Source organism: Limanda limanda, chromosome 3 (assembly GCF_963576545.1).
Source record: "Limanda limanda chromosome 3, fLimLim1.1, whole genome shotgun sequence".
Lineage (NCBI taxonomy): Eukaryota > Metazoa > Chordata > Actinopteri > Pleuronectiformes > Pleuronectidae > Limanda > Limanda limanda.
The window spans coordinates 13,026,083-13,049,813 of NC_083638.1; the positions used below are offsets into that span (position 1 = coordinate 13,026,083).

Genomic DNA, 23,731 nt, shown 5'->3' on the forward strand with positions numbered 1-23,731 from the left:
ACAGACACATCGAACAGCCAATCAGCGCCCGAGAACCCAGCGCACGTCCAATGGCTGTGAGCGACTGCAATGACGTCAGGCAGTCATGTTAGTGAGGTGATATCCTGTAAATAATACATCTGTTAGCCGTAGCGGTGCACTGGGCTATTATTCCACTTATTCCCCGCGGAGAGCAGCTTTATCCAGATGCTGTCAGCACACCGTGGAGGGGGGCAGTCCGCTGGCAGCCTGCCCGCTGTCGACCACCTCGCCGGGCTCACCTCAGCCTGATAGTTAGCTGGTTAGGGCGCTAGCATTAGCTAGCCACTGAGCTAATCAGAGGTTAACTGGCTTTACGGGAGGAACCAGCTCGTCTCCAGAGGCCTGTATCTGACCGGCTGGACATTTGAAATGACTTTCAGCTGCAGCCTCTAACCGCAGGGAGGTGTATCTCAGGTAAGAGGGACGTTAGCATTGGTGTTTATTATTGTGTGTTCATGTCACGGTGCGTTGGCTACTTCCCTCTCTGGAAGGGCCTCTGACTGACAGCTCCTGCCTGGTGATGACACACCGCTGCTCTGGTTGTCAGGGGAAAGGAGCATGAAAACCAGGCATGGTGCCGCTGTCAGTGATGCTGACGGAGGGAGACGGGAAACTGTTAGCACGTCTGTGTGTTCATCGCCTCAAACACGGAGCTAAATCAGTGTTGAATCAGGTTAGCGTTAGCCCGGTTCAGGTGGAAATCACTTTCAATGTCCTGCTTGTGTCTTATTCGTTAGCCTCTGGTGTTGTAGTGATGTTAGCGCTGATGAAACGTCCCTAAAACAACCAGGTTTACATCTGTCGTCATGTTTGAAACGAATGACGGACCGACAGAGTTCTTGACTGTGTCAGGTGATTGATCATCATATCTGAGGTGTCATCAGGGGAAATCCATTCGTCTCCTACTTGTGTGTGTGTGTGTGTGTGTGTGTGTGTGTGTGTGTGTGTGTGTGTGTGTGTGTGTGTGTGTGTGTGTGTGTGTGTGTGTGTGTGTGTGTGTGTGTGTGTGTGTGTGTGTGTGTGTGTGTGTGTGTGTGTGTGTGTGTGTGTGTGTGTGTGTGTGTGTGTGTGTGCCTGCGTCCGTGCGTGTCAGAGATACTCAGCTATCTGCTCGTCCTCAATGTCTCAATACAAACTAAGTAGTTATAGAAATCCTATACAAGTACTAAAGACAATCATACTTAGGGTTGCAAAATTCCAGGAATATTCAAAGTTGGAAACTTTCCATGGGAATTAACGGGAATATACGGGAATTAACGGGAATAAACTGGAAAGGTTGTGGGTAATTTATACTAACTGTATTTACTTGACATAAACAGACATAAATATAAACATTTTGTTTTGTCATAGGCTGATTTGAGCCCTGAGGAAACTTTGGGCACTTGACTATATGCTTCTGCATCGTTGTGTCATTCTTAACATAGGTCTTTGCACAGTATTTGCAAATGTACACAGCCTTTCCTTCTACATTGGATCGGGTGAAATGTCTCCACACATGAGATAGTGCACGTGGCATTGTTCTGAAGAATAAGATGAGAAAAAAGTTTGTAAAAAAAACGCTAATGCATTGCCAGAGATATAAATAGTTAGCCGAACAATTGGAATCGTCTGTAAACATATTTTACAATTGATGGATAAATGAATGGAAATAGGCTAGATGAACAGATGAACAATCCTCAGTCAGCATGCTAATATATTTCCCCCAGTAATATCATCGAAACTTTCCTGACTAGTCCTGCACACTACAGCAGGCCTCAATAGCCCTGCTGTAGTGTACAGGATGCTAAACTTCCCATGGAAACTTTCCGCCCCCTTTACAACCCTAATCATACTGCACAAGGATGACTGGAAATCGCTATCACATTTCACTCATAGACTGAATACACAAGTAACCACAACAAGCAAACTGTACTAGAGGTTAAAGGGTAGAAATCACCCAGTACATTATGGATTTATCTGAAGAGCGCCCTTTTCATTATTTCATATACCTCCCCGTTATCATATTGTATCCTGTGTCCTATATTTTTTGTTCAGTCATAGTTAATAGTTCCTCATTTCAGATTGTCTTGTCGGAAATCTGTCGAATGATTGATGAAACTGTTTCCTGTTGTATATGCCTGTCTGATTTTAAATAAAATAACTATTCTTACTTGTTTTCAGTCTGTGCTCATGAAGGAGTTATGCAGTTGTACAAATATATACTACACAAGAATAACTGATTGAAGAAACACAGTGGAAAGTCAGGGTGGAATGGTCGTTACTTACATGGATTTCACTCTGGGTACTATGGCTTCCTCCCACAGTCCAAAGACATATGTGTTAATTGGAGACTCAACCTTTTCTGTACGTGTGAATGTGAGTGTGAATGGTTGTTTGTCTTTGTATGTTGGTCCTGTGATACACTGGCGACCACTCCTGCGTGTACCCCGCCTCTAAAGTCAGCTGGGATTGGCTCCAGCTAACTCTGTGACCCTCAAAGGATGAGCGTTATAGATCTAGTTACAGTTCCAGCTAACTAATCTTGCTGTTATTATTTTGATTACATCTCTGTATTGATCTCCTAGCTTAAAGTTATTTTAGAGATGGTTAAGTGTGTTATTCTTTACCACAGATCGCAGGCCAAGCTTGCCTTGATGTTGGACCTCCTGCCCAGCATGCAGCCATGAGCTCTGTCCTGTGGAGCCAGGAGAAGCCCAGCGGGGGCTTCAGGGAGGACTGGCGCTTCTACATGGTCGTGAAGGAGTGTACGGTGGAGAAACCTCCCCAGAAGACCCTGCGGATCCCCCGTGGCAGTCTTGGCCAAGCATGCCAGGAGCGCAACAGCCTGGGCCGAACTCTGCCCCAATGCAAAGGCAAGAAAAGCATCCGCATTCTGGACCAGACCAATGTGGTGCTGAGCCTGGACGAGCGGGATGTGCAGGAGCTGGACGAGAAGCTGGCTGAGCTGCTGTTCCCCATTACCAACTGTGAGGAGAGATACGCCCTGCTCTGCAACAACTCTCGCCTAGTGCGCTGCTGTGATATTGACTGTGGTTCCAAAGTGCGCGTCCAGCTGCGCTCAGGGGATGAACCTCTGCCTGGTGTGGTCCGCTTCAAGGGCTCGCTGCTCCCTGACAGAGCCCTCTCTGGAATCTGGTTTGGAGTCGAGCTGCTGGTGAGAACTTTTGCTTTGTTTGACTCTGTAGTAGATGCCTTTCTTGTGTTTCCTGTGTTCATTGTTCATGAGGATTTCCCTATAATAGAAATATTAACTCCAGTATAGAGGTTTTTTTATAAAAGTTTCACAAAGACAAATTGCTTCTGTAAAGGACTAGTGTGAAGAATATGGCGGCCTTAAAGGTATTTAAAGTATTTAAATGTAAAGGGCCTTTTCTAGGGTAAAAAATACTATAATTCCTAAAATGTAGATGATTACACAGGGTGAAAACATCACTGGGATTGTTTTATATTCAGCAAATAGATCGCTTTCACCTAAACCCTACACACTAAACGTTTAACTTCTAGAAGATTAAAAACAACAGGTGCACTAGTGAAACCTAAAGTAAAATGAATGGCATGAGTCAGAGATATGCTAAACTGAATGTCAGTAACTAGCCGGTCACAATTTAAACAATCTTTTAGTCTGAAACAAAACAAACAGCTTGTGTTTTGAGAGCCTTCTGAAAAAGGGGATTTCGCGTTACCCAAATAAAATGTTCTTAATTATGCCCTAATGTGCCTAATGAAGGACAAAGTATTTCCAGATTTATTCATCCAGATTCTTTCTGTTGAGGTCAAATGAAAATGTGAAATATTCACACTTGTTGCTTTCACAGTGAGAATCTCTCTCACTGTCACAGTTTGTATCGTATACATTTTGGAATTGTCTAATGTTATTTCTGTGAATATGGAAACAAGGCTGCAGTGTTTTACTGACAAGTGCAAGCAGATGATAACATTTTCATTTTTGTTTGAACTATTTCTTTAACCTCAACATTTGATTATTTAATGTCATGCCATTCATTCTGTTCCATATGCACAACAAGTCACACAATACAAAGGGTTGCTTATTGCAGCACAATGTTGTGTTTCTTCTTCTGAGTCTGGCTGTCTTCTTCTTGAGTGGGCTGATGGAGCTTAGGCATTCAAACTGGAGCTTAGTATGAAGGTCTCAGAGTTTGCACATAAGCATTTGACCAAATTCTGATTTCATGCACCCTTTCTAAATAGAGATCACTTTGTTCTTATGTGAATAAATGCCAGTAGTCATATGGATATGGGACTTTTAATATCGAAATGGCTCATCAGTGAAAAGGAGCACAATATGTTACAGTAAGGGTCATAAGAACATCTCGTACCATTCTAGATTTTTTAATGTTTTTATCATCACAGTAAGTCAAGTTGTATTCCGGCTGCAGCAATCGATCACATGCTCTCACAGCTCCATGATGTCGACCTCCCTTCACTCTGAAATGCTGAGAAAGCAGCTTCGCTACCTGCCCTCCTTTTTATGACAATAGGTTGAACATCTTTTGCTCCAGCTCTGCTTCACTCTCTTCACTTATTTCTCCCAGGAGGAGGGCCGGGGCCAAGGTTTCACGGAGGGCTCCTACCAGGGCCGCCAACTCTTCCGCTGTGAGGATGAATGCGGCGTGTTTGTGGCCCTGGACAAGCTTGAACTCTGGGAGGATGATGATGACGGCACAGGCGAGCTAGAGGTGGACCATGTCAATCTAGTGGAAGAGGACCAGGACTTCCCTCCACTGGAGATCAACTCCAGGGTCCTGGTGCAGACCAGGGACGGACCCGAGAGAGGCACAATCATTTTTTGTGACCTGCTGCCAGGAAATGAGAGCCTGGGGTTCTATGTTGGAGTTGACATGGTAAGTGAGACTCTCCACATCCAGTAGGTCATTTTATTGTACCCACAAATCTATGTCCTGAAAGATGCAATAACAGGTTGTAAAATTGCGTGTGTCATTAATACCAGCAATGGGAATTGATTAAGCTATTGACAAAAATCAATTTAGAATTTGTCCTGCGTTTCTGTTTCATAAAATAATCACTTTAAACATTACAGTGACCTTAAACTTCTGCTCAGACAAAACAATTTGCTAGATCTATATAGGATCTGGGTTATTCAGAGACTGGAAATATGGGGAAACAGCTTCCTTAAGAGAACATCTGGAGCGCACTAATTAACATGTTTCACATTGTTTGCTTGGGCTGTGCAAAAATCTGGAATGCAATCTTCACATTTTTGATTTAATGCCGTGGTTATGTGGTGCACTGATTTTTGATAGGGATTATTAACTTCTTGGTCTGTTTGCCTGGCAACTGATACTGATCAAGAAAGAGCTTAGTCAGTGATTTGTTGAATTGATTAAACAAACTACATACAACTGGTTAATAAGTACAACAAATATTAATTCCCCCAATTGTTCCTTCTCAAGTTCATTGTTGGTTTTTTATAATTTCAAAAAATTATTTTGCACATGAGTCAGAAATGTTTGTCACATGCAGGATGCACGGCAACATTTTTGGTTTTGGTGTCATTACTGTAGCGGGCCGACATTGCAAGTAAAGTGTTCAATCCCAAATTTATAAAGGAAATGAAAAAAGAATTGGGGAAACTTGCACCAATATTTTAAAATCTACAGAACATGCTCCCATCCCTTCTTTAGTGTTAACGTCCGTCCCTTTAACTATTACATAAATTAGCTAAATACTGATTAATGATGACGTGAGAGGACATCACAAACATTCTTTCATGCACTCCCTTCTCGGATGTTGTTTAAACAATATTTATCATATCATTGTGTCAGTGGAGTGTGGCCACATGCCCAATATCAGCTATAACAATATGGGACAAATTATTGGAGTAACCATGTATGCCAGGTTTTCTGTGGTTTAGTTTATCCTTTGTTGTGATTGTTCTCAGCAAGTTTAGGCAACATGTCTTGTTGCCTGCAGGATCACAGTAGCTGGTATCTATGACTACTGTTGTCAGGCGTGTGTGGTATTGTAGTCATAGAGAGATTGAAACGCATAACTGAGGCATTTGACTGCTGATCGTTAGTAGCAGCACCCACAGCAGCAGCAGCAGCAGCGGCAGCAGCATCAGCAGCCCACTTAGTGCATCTGAGCCACCCACACAAAGGCTAGGCAGTCACGCGGGCAGTGAGGTAAAGACTTAGTGCTGTATGACCCAACAGCGTGGCAAGGGGCCAGCAGGCAGCTGAGGAGAGCCCACTGCTCTGCCTCACTCTGCGTCCAGCCTCGCCCTGCCTTCTTTAGCAGGTGGCACTAGCCTCATGCTTTTCTTGGACTATCCCGCTGGAGCAGAGTCCTGGATTCCCAACTAAAGAGGAATAGCGTGGTTGTGCTCGCGGAGAAAAGACATAGTGCTTTTGGGTGGTAGGACTTGAGGTGGACGATCTGTTGTTTGTGCGGAGAAGATGAGATGGGCTCTTGGATCATCACGATACAGAGGATCAAGCTTAAGCATTATTTTTAGGTGGAGCCTAAAGTCAACAGACTCGATTAACCACCAGGAAGATACAAGGGGAAGAAGCACGTGCTGCACCAGGTTGTTTTAAAGAGATGCAGAGTGTCTGAGAGCGTTTTGAGGTTCTCATGTCTCCAACTCTTACAGGACAATCCTATCGGGGACTGGGATGGTGTGATTGACGGGAAGCTGCTGTGTAATTTTGCCAGTTTGGAACACACTCGACTTGTCCCCATCTGTGACGTGATGCCAGGTGAGTCACTTAGTAATTGTCCCTGCTTTTGTGCCATGTGCGTGTGTCATCAAAAAAATATTCAGCCGTCCAGCTCTCGGACCAACACTGAGCTCGCTCGGAGCGTTCTGAGTTTGTGTTTTGCTCGCAGTGGGAACAGAGAGCCTTTTGTGTTGATGGCTCACTTGTTTTTGAAAGTCAAGTGAGATACTCGGGCTCTTTGTTCTCCACATTCAGGAATTGTTTATGTGTGCTGGTGCCGCCTCTCCAACTTTTGTTAATTTGGGAAAATTTGACATCTCTCTGTGAGACCCTTTCTTTTGCACTTTGTAGACGGGCTTCAGCAAGTATTTTGTAAAATCTACTGACTAGACAAAAAAATGTTTTCATTGGTTCTTAATTTGTGATGCTTGACAGTTGTTCTTTGTAGGAAGAAAACTATACTTTCCTACATGTCTACTGACTTTCATTAAAGGCTGAATGTTGAAACCTAAGTCATTATTCAGAGGCTGTAGCAAAACACATCATTGCATGTGGTAAATTATTTTAATATACAGTTAGTTAGCTCATACATGTAAGTATCTTTCCTGTAGCTATGGAAACTAAAACAAACACATTTTTTGGTGATGTAAACCAAACATTTCTTTTACAAAACACAATTATAATATTTTGCAAAAGAGTGTTGTTAAAGAGTTTGTTTTTTTGCCACCCTGCTGCAGTGAAAAATAAGCTATGAAATATGTGTTGTGAGTGGTGGTTAAAAGTTAGGCATAGTTGTGTTATACTTATTGTTTTCTGTCTAATGTGTGTGTATTTCTGGGCCATACAGAATATTCCATGCAGGACCAAAGGCTGCAAAAGCACAGTTTTGCCCCCAGAGGCACCAACAGTGACAAGTTGTCCTCTGGCCAAAGCAAACCAAAGAGCAAAGGTACTGCACTGCACTGTTTGGTGTAGTAACTCTTAAAGGGGCATTCTAACAAGTTGTCTGGTTGTGATTCTGATTCTGCATTGTGTATGAAAAATGCATCAAACAATTTCCACGTAGAGGAAATACAAAATCTGTAGTGTTTTGTGTATTATCATGAGAATAAAGTTGTAATATTACAAGGAAAAACAGTCATAAATTTATGAGGGTAATGTTGTAATTTTAGACTTGGTGTCATGTTAGAGTAGGAATATTAGAAGATCAACTTGTTGCCATAGTTAAATTGTTATACTTTAGTTTAGGTTTTACAAATGACAAAATACTAAGTCTTTTGGCTCGTCGTCACATTATCATAAGTAGCAGGATTTTTAAAAGATTGTGCAAGAGACTGAGTCTATTCTGAAGAAAGGACTAAACGGACTTGAAGGAAATTGCCTCTTTTGTGGAGGAGGAAATGTTTGGTAGTGGTCGACTGTGAGGCTTTCATTGTAAAATCTTTGTCTTCTTCAGAGGTTTTTGTAGTTTCTCAAGAAACATTGAGATTAGTTCAACACTTTGGACACAGAAAGACCTCTTTGCATACTTTATTTTATTCTTGTAAAATTACGAGATATTATGATCACTATATTATGACTCTAGTCTCAAAATATGACTTTTTTTTATCGTAAATTTTCGTAATAATATGACTTTATTCTCATTAAATTAAAACTGAATTCTTCTTTTCTCATGGCTCCTTTTCTGGAGCTGATTAAATTATTTTTTTCTTTAGGTTTTCTACCCTTTTTGAATCTCTACTTGTTCTGCTGTGGAAACTGTCACAAAAACATACTCCCACACACGTGCACACACTGGCAGCCGCATACATGTTTTCCTTATCTTTATCTTTTGTATTTGTACTTGTGTGATTTACAGGATTAGGTCATCAGTGTGGCAGTAGGAGCAAGTCTGAATTTTACTATACTTTAAATGGCAGCTCTGTTGACCCCCCAGCCCAGTCCAAATCCAAAAGCACATGGTACATTGATGAAGGTAAAAGTTGGGTACTCGTGGGTGTCAAAACATCTTACCAGCAAGCTACTGTTCACAACAAGCTACCTACTCCTTGGTTTTGCTCAGGCTCACGTTTATTGGTGCTGGATAGTGTTAAAATGCCATCACACATAAACTCAAAGTCTCCTCCAAAAGAATAGCAGGGCAGAGTGTAGATAGTTTTAGTGATTGGTACAGTTGTAGGGAACCTGTCTCCCACCTTCTAAAAATACATTGGTACCTAATATATTTATATGATCTTCAGTGTTTTTGAATTATTATTATGTGAGTTTAGGTTTTTCATGATTTTGAAATAAATCTAAAGTCTCAATAATGAAGGTCTTCTTATAATAACATAAACTTTAAAGTACAGAAAGTTTATCATTTTTCAGAGTTTCTGTGTCTATGTGTTGATGATTTTCTTTCTCAATGACACGGATGTTATTACTCTCTAATAAACAAGACAACCAAAGAGCTTTTAGCTGACAATTTACAAACACTTGGCTGTGGCAAAGATTATAGATACGTCTCTGACTGTAGTTTTTGAGATAATTTGACATTTTAAGTAGTTCTAGGACTCTAATATTCATTAATATCTGTTGTACTTTATTTACCTGTTAAACCTAATTCATTATTGTCTTCACAAAGTGTTTCACTTGATAAAACCTGCTGAAATTTGATATAACTTTAATTATAACTAATGCTTGTTTTAGATTTAGTTTTGACACAGAGCTGTAGCGCTGAAACAGTGGTAGTCAGATGTCTTCAATATGCAGGCTTATAGAAGAAATACCACCAACACAACTTATCTGATCCATGAACCAAAATAGTTTTCAGTAGGACACAGAAGAGGTATATTTTAGATGAATAACAGAGAAACAACGGGAATATTCATCTTTTTTCTTTTTTGTAAATTTATATTTAGCACAACCAGGCATTTTGATCTACTGCAGTCTCACATTGTGCACCAAATAGGATATATGTGTGGTTTGGCTGTTTGCCTCTCAAGGTCTGTAAAAAACAAAACAACAACAGATAAATAGATAGACTTTGAGACATAGCTGCGTATTGATCGACGTCTCAGAGTCGGTGTGGTATGACACATCGAACAGTATTTTATCTGCAAGAAAAATAAAATGCTCCAGAAAACATTGTCAGAGTTTATCATACTAATCTAATTGTACGCTCATACTTACTTACATAAAAAAGGTTTACCAATTCAGGTGGGAGAATGGGAGCTCACTACAAAATGTAATAACTGGGGAAAAACTCCCAAATTGTTCAATCTGCCATTATAAGGTTTGGATAACAACAAGAAGGTGCAAGCTTTAAATACATGTTTGCCCCGGACATGGTTTGAGGGGGAAAAAGAGGAAAAAGGAAAAACAAGAGTCAGTAGTTTGTTGTAGTAGCTTGCTATAAAACCCTCCACTAGTCTCGTCCTTCATCACCTTTTTCGTGTCACATCCACCTGCATGGATTAATTGGTGTTGCATAAGGCTTTCAATGATGCTCAGGGCTGCAAATTACTCCTTAACTGGCTGTTGTCTTGTTCTGGCTGCAGATGTAGTTAAACAATATATATTTTTTTTAAATAACACTGTTTGCAAGCCAAAGCATTAGTTAAAGCCTTTATATCTGGGGTTGGGACTGACGGATTCAGTCTGCACATTGTGTTTTAGTATTTCCATTGGTCTAGGGGGGGCACAAGTGTTTATTCCATTTTCATGTCAACTCCAATATGTGTCATTTGTGAAGTCTTTGAACTATGTAAAAAAAAAAAGAGTATTTTGCATTTTAGAGGCAGATTATGACTGAGTGTGTTATACATGTATGGAGCTCTAGATGTTCAACTCTCTGTTGTGGATAAATATTCTAATAATCACGGAGCCACAAATGTGATTACTTTGCAAAAACTTCTCAAAATATCCAGAAAATATAAAAAGAAAGAAGTTTGAAAAAGCATGATTATGATTATAATGTCATGCGACCTTATACCAAAGCAAAACACAATACTTGATTCCCTGCAATAATATATCAGCTCTAATGCATGTCATTTAATATACTGTTACAGCAGTAAGCAGAGGTGCATGCCTGACTGCTCACTCATCCTGTGAATGTGTCATCACCTTCATATTCCTGAGGGTCATTTTCATTATTTTGAATTATTTGTCTTTGTGGTTATGATGCTGTTGTGGTATCAAGAAAGTAATCCACGCTTTAGCTTGTATGTATTGACCAAACTGATGTAGTTTGCAAACATGAATGATGATGCTCGTCTTCTACAAACATGTGGTTATGGTTTGAAATGTGGTTATCTGTGGTTTAAGAAATCAACATGTTCCACTAAGTCCTTTGATACCGTACATACATTTAAAGAACTTCTCTTCTTTCTCTCGGACTGTCAGCTGAAAATTATAGAGGCATATTTCAGGGCTGCATACGCTGGAAACATGAGTCTGCACAGCAGACATCACATGTCCACTAACGGTATTTTAACACTAAGGCCAGGAGCTTGAGTCCAGGTGAAAACTTGCTCTTTCACAAATGGTCAGTACTTCTATACATCATTCCAAGCTGTGGATCAGCTGTGGTGGACCGGTGTATAGTAATGTTCAGTGATTCAGCACTATTCACTCTACAGTATACCAGTACACCCTATCACAGTTACCCTTACTCCTTATACAACATTCTGCCTCAACAGCAGCAGCATGATCTAGGGTTTATCTCTGTTCATTCTGCAACAAACTCTGATCCAGAGGAGGTCAGTTAAACAGGAAACACTTGAAAGACTGACATCTCTAAACAGTCTAAATAACATGATGTGTTCTGTACTGTAACATAGATATTAAGTTTGTTTTGTGGTTTCTTTCCTGCAGTTGGGGAGGACCCCGCCAAATCCCTTACTGACACGCCCCCCGACTTCAACCAATCCTCCCCGCCCTCCAGAGCCCCACCCTCTGCCTCGTTGTCCAGTGACAACAAGTTCCACTCTCTGCCCTTTAGCCTGAACCGGAAGACCGGGCCCATCGACAGCATGAGCCATGGGCCTCTCTCCCTTTCTGTCCAGTCGGTGATGGGAGAGCAGCCTGAGGCGCCGTCGCCCGCTGCTCCTCCCTCACCACGACCGCCGACGCCTCCCCGAGGTCAGCCAGGTCTGGAGGTGGGCTCTCTGGTAGAGGTGAAGGAGAACCCCCCTCTGTGTGGTGTCATTCGCTGGGTGGGTCTGCCTCCTGGCCTGCCGGAGCCTCTCGCCGGGCTGGAGCTGGTGAGACAACTCAGCAATGTTAGGTGTTAGATTTAGTTTTCAGTGTCACTGCTGAGGAAAAGCATTAACAGAAAGTATATAACACTGGTGAAACAAATGATAAAGACATTCTTCAGGGGACAGTGTGTTACAAAACATTATTTGCACACTGATAGCAAATGTAATACATTTGATTGTGTTACTGAGGCTCGGGCGTTCTTTTCTTTACTATTCACATCATAACTGTTGTGCTTTGTCGTACTTCAGTCGTTTGTTTCTGCAATTTAAAGAGTCACACAACGCACACATCCTAGCCGCCATTCACTAATTCATATTAATTGATTAATGTTTCTGTTGCTAAATAGTACTCTGATGCACCAGATGGTTTGTTACACAGAACCAAACTGGGAAGGCTGTGTTGAAAAGTGTTAGAATAGGGTAGCACTTAAATATATAGTTGGCATGTGATTGTATACACAATCCGTCTATCACCATCTATACTGGTTGTCAAAGCCAGTCGTGAAAAGTGCTGTACTTTGCTCTGGTTTCAATAAAGAAATACTTATGCTATAGCAGCTACTACGCTAACCTCTTTAAGAGCTGCCATTGTTGTTGTCATACCTAGGAACCGTCAGTAGATGTCGGTAGTTCCTCCCTTAAAAGATCTAGCTTGGAATAGCTTGGAATAGCTTGGTTGAAGATATGGAAAAATAAATATTGTTCATTTTGCTTCAATTGTTAAGGACCAGTTAAATAACATAGTAAAAATGTTCCACGCCCTAAATTATATTCCCTTTTTGGGAATTGTGTTAATTTGCTGTCTTGCCATGAGTTGGAAAAAAAGATCTACCTCCCATATCTGACCTGTCAATATAAAGCTAAAGCCAGCAGCTAGTTAGTTGAGTTTTAGCATAAAGACTGGACACAGGGGAGACACTTCCCAGTCTTAAAATTAGTACAAAAAACACATTGTCACCTGGTATTTCTACAGATTAAATGGTGGGGTTTATACCTGACAGTTTGTTGGTATAGTGCCTTCATGGATTCTCTGCTGCTGACCAATCTTGTGGTGACAAAATGACTCGGCAAAGTAAGAAGAAGCATCTTTCGTGAGCACATTTTCTTTCAAACTGAATGCTGATGTTATTAGACGTCCTGTGTAAAGTGCAATGTCTAAAATATCTGTCACTAAAAGCCAATTAACGTTGAGACATTTTGTAAACAAGTCAGTTCCAAAAGTACCTGAAACCCGATCAGTGCAGCTTCAGACAGAATAAATGTAGGCGTATGCAGTAATATTGTTTACACAGGCAGCAGCTGATCCGAACTCGACCTTCACTTTCAGGAAGAAGAGTGTCCTGGTTGCACTGACGGAACCTTCAAAGGCACGCGGTACTTCACCTGCCCACCCAAAAAAGCCTTGTTTGTGAAGCTCAAGTGCTGCCGGCCCGACTCCCGCTTCCCGTCCCTGCACCACTCCTCCAACCCCATAGAGAGGTGCAACTCCATCGGTGAGTGAGGACCAGGAACACAGCTTATTAAAGACACAAACTCAATGCTTTATGTTTTCCCTTGTACAATGTTTGTGTACGCAGCATTTGGGGGTTACCTGAGTGAGGTTGTACATGAGAACACGCCCCCCCGCACAGAGCACGATGGTTTGGATGTCATGGTGGGAAAAAAGAAAGGCATCCAGGGCCACTACAACTCTTGCTACCTGGATTCAACTCTCTTCTGGTCAGTGCTCTTTAAGTCTAACAGTAAATACTGTATCAGCTACAAGCGTTTGCCATTTTATATTTACGTCTTCCGTCATATTGATTGACTATGTGGTGCTTCCTCTGCCCGCAGTTGCTGTGTTTGCCCGGAGGCAGGGGCTTATTAGTAAACTGTTTTAAGTCTGAGAGGGGCTGTGAGCTGGCTCCATGACAGTGGTACATCTGGTGTTTCTGCTTAAAGGCCTTTGAACAAAGCAGTCAACAGAAATTACTCAAATGACAGGGGACCCCTTTAAATATGATCTGACTGATTTGACTTGAGTTTTAAATTCTAAGTGTTTCATTAGTCTAAGTGTTTCCCATAGAAAGACTTAGTTGGGTCGATAAGACGTTGAAGCAACACTATCTTAATTGTTTAAATCCTCCTACCTCCCTATGTCCTGATAACCTTAAATACATAAAGTCGTCTGAAAGAAAATTAAATAAAGTGTATGGTCCTCACAGGACTGTAGTAAACACGACAAAGTATTTATTTCAGACCAAATTACATAATTGGCTGATGCAACTCTAGCAGTCATCGGGCAGTGAACGTTTCTTATGCAGATTGGTTTGGGTGAGCCTTTGACAACACAGTTTACAAGTTTACAAAACTCATATTTTTTGATATCTGTTTTTTTCATTTCTGACGATTTGCCAAGTAATACTGTTTAACCATAATTTATTTGGATTAGATTAGATGAAGGATCCATTCATTTTAATGCCGCTGTTGTTTATTCTGTTCTGCAGCCTTTTTTCATTCAGTTCTGTACTGGACACGGTTCTTCTGAGGCCACGATCAAAGACTGACGTAGAATATTACAGAGAGACTCAGGAGCTGTTACGCACAGAGATAGTCAACCCCCTGCGCATGTAAGTCCCAGTGGTGTTTTGTACATGCAGGTGTCACAGGTTGTGCAACAAACTCTACTAGTACAATCAGCTAGCTCGTAACTTGCCCGGTCTTTGTTCTCCAGACACGGGTATGTTTGTGCCACGAAAGTGATGAAGCTACGGAGGATACTGGAGAAAGTAGAAGCTGCCTCTGGGTTTACCTCTGAAGAAAAAGGTAGAAGAATGACAAAGATGATTGTCCAGTAATGTCTCATCGATGTTGATGGTTATTCTGAAGTTACTTCCAAGTGATTCAATTCTAATTTAAGCACATTTTGTGCTGCAGATCCTGAGGAGTTTCTCAATATCCTTTTCCATCACATACTGAGGGTGGATCCATTGCTCAAGCTAAGGTAAGGTCCAGTCTTAGAATCCTCTTTGGCACAATACAAGTGTAATGTTGAATTCTATTACAGTTTATTAACTTCTGTCTTGTAATGCTTTAGTTTCCTAAGCAAAATAACTTCCTGAAATAGTTGACGATATAGTTATTTATTTTCACACAAACCACAATGTATTTTTGACATGGTGTGAAGTAGACAGTATTTATCAGACTCTGCAAATATAGTTTCACATCCCTGCCAACAACAGGAATGTAACAGGCTGTAATATCTATATTTACACAGTCACACACTGACAGTGTAGGGAGAAGTGGTGTAGTAGTTATTTTTGTCATTTTGTAAAATCTGCATCAATGGTCTTGTTTGAGGCTCTGTACGTCAAATGATTATAATTTATGTCTCAGAGAGGGAGATGTCTTCATCTCAATAATAATAATAATAATACAAATTATTAATACAATATAATTACTTATAATAAATTCATTGATATTGTGTTATTTTTGTCCTGTGAGAACTGAAGCTGTGAATCAAACTCTCCAGGTCGGCAGGACAGAAAGTCCAGGACTGTTACTTTTACCAGATCTTCATGGACAAGAAGGACAAGGTGGGAGTTCCCACCATCCAGCAGCTCCTCGAGTGGTCCTTCATCAACAGTGACCTGAAGTTTGCAGAGGTGAACTTAATTTTGGTTACATATGTGTCATGATGAGTAAAGTAGAACATTTGGTATAATACGCTGCTGTGGTTTTATTTGTCAGACTTAGATAATAGATGTATTCTGGTTTGGAGCACTCGTATCCAGCTCATAGGTTCCCACAGCGTCTCGTATCTTATTCTGCTGTGATTTCCTATGAAGGCTGTGTAGGTACAGGCTGCTTTGAAATTTATGATAATTACTACCGTTCAAAATAAATCCAACAAGGGTGTGAGGATAACATTTTTAGATGATATGAACTGAGTGTGTAATTTATGGTTCATTTATGAATGGCTGTGGTTAGAAAGGAATATATAATTTTACACTTTTTTAAATTAATTTGAAGATACATATTTACTTTATTATTATTATTTACAAAATAATATTGTGAGTATACTTTTAGCATCCCCAGCATTTGGTATTGAGGTGGATTGGCTCCACCTTGTGTTCATTATTTGTTATTGAAAGATGAGTAGTAGACTACGTGTGTAGTTTTTCTTAGGGTTCATTGGTGTGTAAATATTTATTTTGTTTTTCAAAAATGTGGAGTGAATTTCTTGGTTGTTTAAATGCTGGTTATGAGAACTAAAGTCCATGAGCTGTGATCCTTGTATATCCTCATTTACCTACATGTCATAAATAATAATACAACATTTTTATAGCAGTTTTCATAATATTAAATTCAGCTCAATGTGCTTTACATAATAAGATTTTTTTTTTAAATGATGTTAGAAATAATAAAATATAAAAAATTTTAAAGGGTTAAACCAAGATTAAGATTAGGATCCATTTCAGAGAATGAGTCTTTGATGTTATTTCTGAATTTTTTCGGCCACCTAAAATAGAACTAAATCTGAGACTTTTAGAATAGAGTCATAATTTTGGATGTGCGTCATTTAAGATGGGGGATATATGAAAATAGGGAATATGGAACTATTTGTTGAGCTGTACTTTAGTACAAGTTTCAGAATTATTGAAATACTTAATATTTCGTCACATCAGCACCACGTCAAGTATCAGGGCATTTGTTCTCATAATATTACGACTCTTCTCAAGAATGACTTTATTCTCATAATATTACAATGCTATTATGACATTATATATAAAAATCTCAAGAATGTCTGTCGCAGTTATCTTAACTTAATAAGACATCGTTTTGTGATGGATATCAAGTACACAGCTGCTTGTCTTCAGGTCTCAGTCTTTGTGCGGCTGATCTTTGCTGAAATGTCCTCAGCTGCTTTTTTGATGACTTATTCGTTTTTCTCTTTCTCTGTCCCTCACATCCTCACAGGCTCCCTCCTGCCTTATCATCCAGATGCCCCGGTTCGGCAAGGAATTCAAAATGTTCAACAAGATTTTCCCCTCACTAGAGTTAGACATCACAGACCTCCTTGAAGACAGTGAGTTGTGGCCAATATATTTTTTTTGTGTGTGCGAGTGTGGTGTGTACTTTGCCGATCAATGGTGATTCAGAGCTGTGTGGCGTTCGGTAATGAAATCTCACCGTCATTGTCACTGCAACTCAGCTGAGATGAAGGAACCTTTTTAAAAAGAATCTTGCTTTACAAACCTGCTCTTAACTGAAGAACTACACTTGTCAGCAATGATAAAGGAACGTGTCTTTATCATCCAGCTCCGAGGGAATGTCGAATCTGCGGAGGCCTGGCTTTGTACGAGTGTCGAGACTGCTATGAGGACGGGGATATCACCGCTGGCAAGATCAAACAGTTCTGTGAAAAGTGCAATACACAGGTAAGCAGCAGAGGGCATTGTGGCAACACCAGTTCAACAAAAATAAGTTGAAAAGTCTGTGTCGGAATGATCCACTTGGGGGCGCCAAATCCAAAGGAATCGCACTGTGTCAATGAAGAAGTTATGTAGCAGATCAGTGGCTTCAGCAGTAGATTGTAACACATGGTCTGTTAATTTCTTTACTAGCAAATAGTCACATTTACAGAAATTATATTACATTTAAATTAACTTTGCTTATCTGGTAGTATGAATCCTAAAATGTACTTTCAAGCTTTCATTTTCTGTCATTCTCTGTTTCACACATTTTGAACCCATCATTAGGCCACAGTAACGAGTGTGTAAGAGTGTGTGTGTGACGGTGTGTCTGCTTTCACTGATTTAGGTTCACCTCCACCCGAGGAGAAAAACCCATCGGCACGGCAAACTGTCCGTCCCCAAGGAGCTGCAAGACGGCACGGGTCGGCAGGGCAGTTTCCCCCGTCAGAGGATGGAGCTGTTCGCCGTGCTGTGCATCGAGACCAGTCACTACGTGGCCTTCGTCAAGTACGGCAGCGCAGACTCAGCCTGGCTCTTCTTTGACAGCATGGCGGACCGTGATGGTGGGTGTCGCTGCCTCTAGATGCTCTGTTTGCTATGACATCAAACTGATCCTTGCAATGAAGTTGTTAGTCAGGGGAACTTGTGAGTGCAACACAAGTCAGATAATTTACACTGAGGGATGCAGCCGATGCCTCAGAAATCCATTCGTTAATTATTTCTACACAGATACTTCATTCAGTTTAAATTAGTGTTATTTGGAATTTTATATTAAACTTTGCACATTTAGTTGTAACCTTAAGACACTATGTCTTAAGGTTTAATAATTTCACAAAACAGCATATCTAACACACACTGCTCTACTGCAATTAGCTCCAATCTAATTTGATTACAAATTAATTTTCTTATTAATGTTTACATTTGATAGATACTATGAGTGAAAATTTCACAGACAATAATACTGTATAATACTTTAAATTAAAAAAAGAAAATCTAACACATACAGAATGATAGTAGTTGGAAACAGGAAGTAAGCTGTGTTTGGAATATTTGCTGAATATAACTTTTAGTTTCTTATTCAATAAATACTGCAATATTTTATATTATTTGTCAATGACTAATTGATCAGTCGAGTAATGTTTCAGCTTCAGTGGCTACTTCATTTAAATATTGCAAAAACTTTTAAGTTTAACTGGTGGAAATAAAATCCTTTGAATTATTTGGAAATCAATAAGCTGTTTATATCTTCTAGGACAGTTTTCTAAAAAACAAGAATTAGTTGTGACTATAATTTCCCCCAGACTTGTCTGCTACAAATGCTTTATTATTGTTCCTAACACCTACACCCGTGTGTCTGCAGGAGGGCAGAACGGCTTCAACATCCCGCAGGTGTCTCCCTGTCCAGAGGTGGAGGCCTACCTGAAGATGACCCCAGAGGAGCTGCACGCTCTGGACCCCAAGAGCATCCAGGGCCAGGCCCGACGCCTGCTGTGCGACGCCTACATGTGCATGTACCAGAGCCCGACCATGAGCCTGTACAAGTAGAACCCTCTCCCCCAAAACCCCAACCCCTCCATTCCTGGCCCTCAGCCACACCAACTCCCCTTCCCCCCAGGGCAGGAGATTCCCAGAAAGACCAAAAAATACAAAAATAAACTGAAAGAAGAAAGGCTGCCTGCCAGCAGGGGGGCTGTCTGGAGTTAACCCTCTCCACCCCACCTTTCCTCAATGCCTGCCCATTTCCGGAAGTTGTGGAGATGCAAGAAAGAGGGGGAGAAGCCTATTTGCACTGTGCATTAGTTCAAATGTCGTGTTCTTCATGTAGTCCTATGTAGCTTCCCTGTGTCTCACAGCTGAGCGTTGGCGGCGGATGACGAAGCAGGCTTTATGAAGATTCCCTCCCTTTTCTTGGAGGAAGGAGGAGGATCAGAAGGGGGGGGGGGGCATGTTTGCAACGTTGTGGCCGACAAAACATGCAACAAAAACAAGACAAGAGACCTCATTTACCTTAAGAAAAGAGGAGTCCTGCTTTTCTTAATCACTGTAAGAGACGGGAGACGCCAGGTTCAGGAAGCAGATCAGCGCACAAACCCTCGTCCAGCTTGTGTGTTCTGTCAGAAACACTTGTGTAAACTCTCTCAGTAGCATAGATTTCTCCGGGTAGTAAAACATCAGTGTAGAATCTACTGTGCAGTTGCATTAAGACCATCCTGCTCTTCGTGAAACAGTTTACATATTTCTCCATCACACTGTGTAAATGTCTTTACTGTACATGTTTTGCAGAAACAGATGTAGCCATTGTAAAAGTCTCACGTCATTACTGCATATATATATATTATAGTCGTACTCAACCAATGCTGCACTTTTGTTCTATCCCCAAGTGGACTTATAGGAAACATTTAGGTTTTTGCTCTTTAGTTTTTTTTTGCTCTGCCATTGGAAGTGGCAGCGAGTGCAAATTTGTTGTTGGGGAGACTTCAGAGATTTGTGTTACAGAATACAAATGCGCTTCTCCTCTGTAGCTGTAAAGAATGGGCTGCATTGCTAATGCAGAGTAGATGCCAGATAAATGCATGAAGGGAGACTTGTACAATGGCTCCTGTTGTAATGCTCGGCTGGTGGAGCACTCCATGCGTTCGTAGGGTCAATGAGGTGAAATACTGGAAGTAAGAGTGTGTGCGTGTGCGTGTGTGTGTGTGTGTGTGTCGTGAAGAATTTCACATGCAGTGTTTTTAGTCTCGTTGTGTTGATGACTAAATCTAAATTATATTTTATGTTCGTGAAGCCTTTTCTCTGCCCGGTCATGGTGTCTCTGACTTCCTGCGGGTGAAGTGGAGCAAGTGTCGACTCGCTGCCTTTTCATGAAGATGCGACATGTTTCCAGCCATTCGCCAGATAACTAATGAACTGTGTTCAGATATTATTATTTATTATATTCTAATCATATTACAGAACTCATGTTGTCCCTTTTCAAGAAACGACACAGGGGTTAAAGACACTGTAAGGTTTGGGTACTCCTTGTCCACTGTATATTGAAGTGAGTTTTTGTAGTTTACGCTGTCTCAAAGCAACTACTGAATGTTAATATTGAAACGTCGGAACAGTGTGGCGTTGACAGAGGATTGCAAATGAAGTGGCACGAGGCTGGTAACCTTGGGTCTCCATGTCTATGTATTTAAAGAATTAAAAGCTTGATCCATTGTATCCCAGTTTTGCAGAATATACGTAAACCAACTATACCCTGAGATATGAAGTAGTTGTTGGTTCTTTTTAATAAATCTCACAACATTGGATCAAACCGATCGACCCATCGCAGATGTTGGGATCAGCATTTCGTGCATTTGCTCAAAGTCACAACTTAAACATGGACTCAGTTGTAAGCTAAAGGAAATGATGTAAAGGGTTTTATAAGTTGGGTTCCAGCTGACAACGTCCATGTAGTTGTGAGTGTCCACTGTCCCAGGGATTCAGACAGAGGACCTTGTTTAGTGCACGGCTGAAGCTCATCGCTGACTGGAACCTTGTTTTCTGTGAGAGACGTCTCGGAGCAGATGATTTAGGTTTTTCTGTTGCATCTGTACATTATAGACATACAGTATGTAACGGGTGGGAAATTAATGTCCGTGATGTTCCTGTAAATGTTAACAAAATAAAGCCCATTTTGAAGGGTAAGCAGCATGTTGTGTGTATTTCTCTCTGAAAAAGACGGTTTCACTTAAACAATACAGCCATACTGATGACAGTGAGAGGCCACCATGCAGAGAGGGGAGTAAATATTACTATACATGATCTGTGAGTCGTGGCTTGACCTGTCGTAAACAGTAGATAATTAGTGTTGCTATTAAAACAAACATTGACATGTTGGAGTGACTGCAAAATAGAAACTGCACATTTACTACAAACAATGTATCACTTTAACATGAACTTACTGTTGAACTAGTAACTTTGATAGATGAGAAGAATGTCTCTACTAGTATATACAATATACTGTATAATCAGTTTATATATGTGTATATAAGCCTCCTCAGGCTAATAAAGAAAGATTTTACCTCCTAAAAGTAGCGAGAGGTATTTATTAATTACGTAGGAGGTTATGTATTTGTCAGCGTTTGTTTGTTTGTTAATAAGCAGGATTACACAAAACAACTGTGCAGATTTCTATAAAACTAGGTGGAACAGGATGTATATCAGTAAAGTGAACATTACATTCTGGTCAGGGGTGGATTCAGGACATTTTCTTAACCTTGTGAGAGAGTTTTTCAACATTTTCATTGATTTCTCTGAAATTGAGTCATGGACCTTGATATACAAATCAAGGGACTGATATTTTATATTTGAGTGTGTATAATTTGGTGCTGATCCAAATAAAAATCCAGATCTAGTGAATTTACAGGTAGTTTCACAAAGTTCCTGCTGAGATGAGTTGAGCTCCTTTGTACTGCATGCTGCAGGAGGTTTTACCCAAAACTTATTTTTATGTGGATTCTGTTATTGATGCTGTTAAAAAGTGGGTTGTTGTGTGTGAGAAAAGATGGAACTTTAAACCCACATCAACAAGAAACAAACACACATGTAGAAAAAAACTACTACTGAGTGTTTCTGTAAAACGACAGAAACTGACTGTCATCAATTGCTGGAGATTTCATTTAGGGTAATTGTTATTGTGATTATTACTATCACATAGCAATGTTTTGGCTGTAGCACTAAATCCTTGTTGCTGTCGGTGTATTTTTCAAAGTGTGTGTTATCCACTTCTCGACAAATCTGTTTGTGCACTGATAGGATTACAATAATCAAGCACAATTTAAGACTCTGAAACAGTGCTCATCCTCTGACTTGTAAATATACAACATCAATATGATCACAGCTTATGTTTACAGTGGGATGAGCAAGATTAATTCCATTGTTTTGACCACTTGTTCGTCTCCAGTCTTCTATCTGCCCTATATGTCCAGATTAAGTCTACATGCACTGACCCAATTCCTTGTCAACCTCCGACTAACCGATACCTCGGGATAAATCATCCCTCATGCCGCCCCCCCACCCCACCAACAACACACATACAGGAACCCTATCCTACATCTTACCCCCTTTTTAGTTTTTAGTCAAACTTGAAACCAGCTTAGCAAGCTGACTTTAGAAGTGCCAGATAAGTATTTGTCAACAGAACAGCTGGCACACAATGCCCTCTTGTAGCTTTATGCCACAGCATATGCCAGCCGCTCGTAGTGCGTGGTAATTTAGCTGGGGCTGGTTCTACGGGAACAGATGGGCTCAAGTATTGTTATTCTCTCTCCAGCTCCGGGCCCCTGGGGGGAATCACTAAATAAAATCAAAGCAGATGGACCTCTCTGGGCTAGGCTGTGTTTATGATAAACAGCCAGCGCAACCATTGTCCGTCTAACACCTTAACCCCACCCTCCAACACAAACTAACTGGTAACGGGATTACAGTAGTTTAACCTCGCCGGCTCTGCCCCTGCAACTCTATTTCACCAAAACAGCAGCCTAAACCCACACAAACAGACACAGGAAGTGCATCATGGCTTTACCCTCTTCTGTGGGTAGTTACAATAGTTTCCACGCACCACAACAAGTCCTTTTTTTTACCCCCACTGACCTCAAAATGTAAAATTCTCTCAAAACAGAAACTCTTATTTATGTGCAGATTTAGAACATCTGACGTCTCTGTTCTTTCTCATTCACAGAGTTCCTTGTTGTCCTTTTTTTTATAACCTTGCCATGATTTTTCATCGCTGGAGTTCTCACATCTGTGTGACGTGCACACAGGCCTTGGTGTTAGTGTGGTCACAGTAAACACCATCCCATCAGGTAACATGGTGTCCCCTCCTCCGGGTTGTTATACAGAACATGGGAATGCGGGTCGGTTCCCACTTACCATTGAACTCCACATCTACTTTCATTCCCATGGGAAAAGACAGCAATAAACAAAGGAATCCTATCAGTGCAGAGGGAAGGTAAATATTTAAGGCCATTCAGAAAACAGGAAAGCAGTGATTTCCGGCACTAAAGATGAAAAAGAGTTTGAGCTTGAACGGTTTTAAGCCAATCAGCACTAACCCAATATACCACTTAGGTGTTGTTTTAACTCCATCATGATAACTGGTTTTATTTAGTGTCTTCAAAGGTCACTTTCTGATGATGTCAAAGTAGCGTAATCAAGCTAAATATTTATAGCCACAAGTATCAACTCTGCACTTACTTAATCACTTTAAACTATATTAAAGTGTTTGCATTTTCTGCAGGCCTCAGCAGATTTTTCATCATTACCCTGATTGTTTTTGTTTAACTCC

At 40.7% G+C, this 23,731-nt stretch overlaps 1 protein-coding gene across 1 annotated transcript; it reads left to right on the forward strand.

Moving 5' to 3' along the window:
- The first annotated feature begins 102 nt into the window (after positions 1–102).
- Positions 103–21,093, forward strand: cylda (cylindromatosis (turban tumor syndrome), a). Its single transcript, XM_061068132.1, has 16 exons — positions 103–435; positions 2,633–3,175; positions 4,575–4,883; positions 6,656–6,761; positions 7,570–7,671; positions 11,577–11,965; positions 13,290–13,455; positions 13,540–13,681; positions 14,449–14,571; positions 14,676–14,767; positions 14,879–14,945; positions 15,474–15,606; positions 16,922–17,030; positions 17,264–17,382; positions 17,765–17,981; positions 18,779–21,093. The coding sequence occupies exons 2-16, from the start codon at positions 2,684–2,686 to the stop codon at positions 18,961–18,963; spliced, it is 2,751 nt and encodes a 916-aa protein (XP_060924115.1). The 5' UTR covers positions 103–435; positions 2,633–2,683; the 3' UTR covers positions 18,964–21,093.
- Positions 21,094–23,731: the final 2,638 nt, after the last annotated feature.

What these genes read in the sequence shown, in the direction of transcription:
- cylda (XM_061068132.1), top strand. Translation starts at nt 2,684, where the DNA reads ATGAGCTCTGTCCTGTGGAGCCAGGAGAAGCCCAGCGGGGGCTTCAGG. An exon ending in ATAGTCAACCCCCTGCGCAT is followed by an intron (nt 14,572 to 14,675) that starts GTAAGTCCCAGT and finishes TTTGTTCTCCAG; the next exon opens with ACACGGGTATGTTTGTGCCA. An exon ending in GTTTACCTCTGAAGAAAAAG is followed by an intron (nt 14,768 to 14,878) that starts GTAGAAGAATGA and finishes TTTGTGCTGCAG; the next exon opens with ATCCTGAGGAGTTTCTCAAT.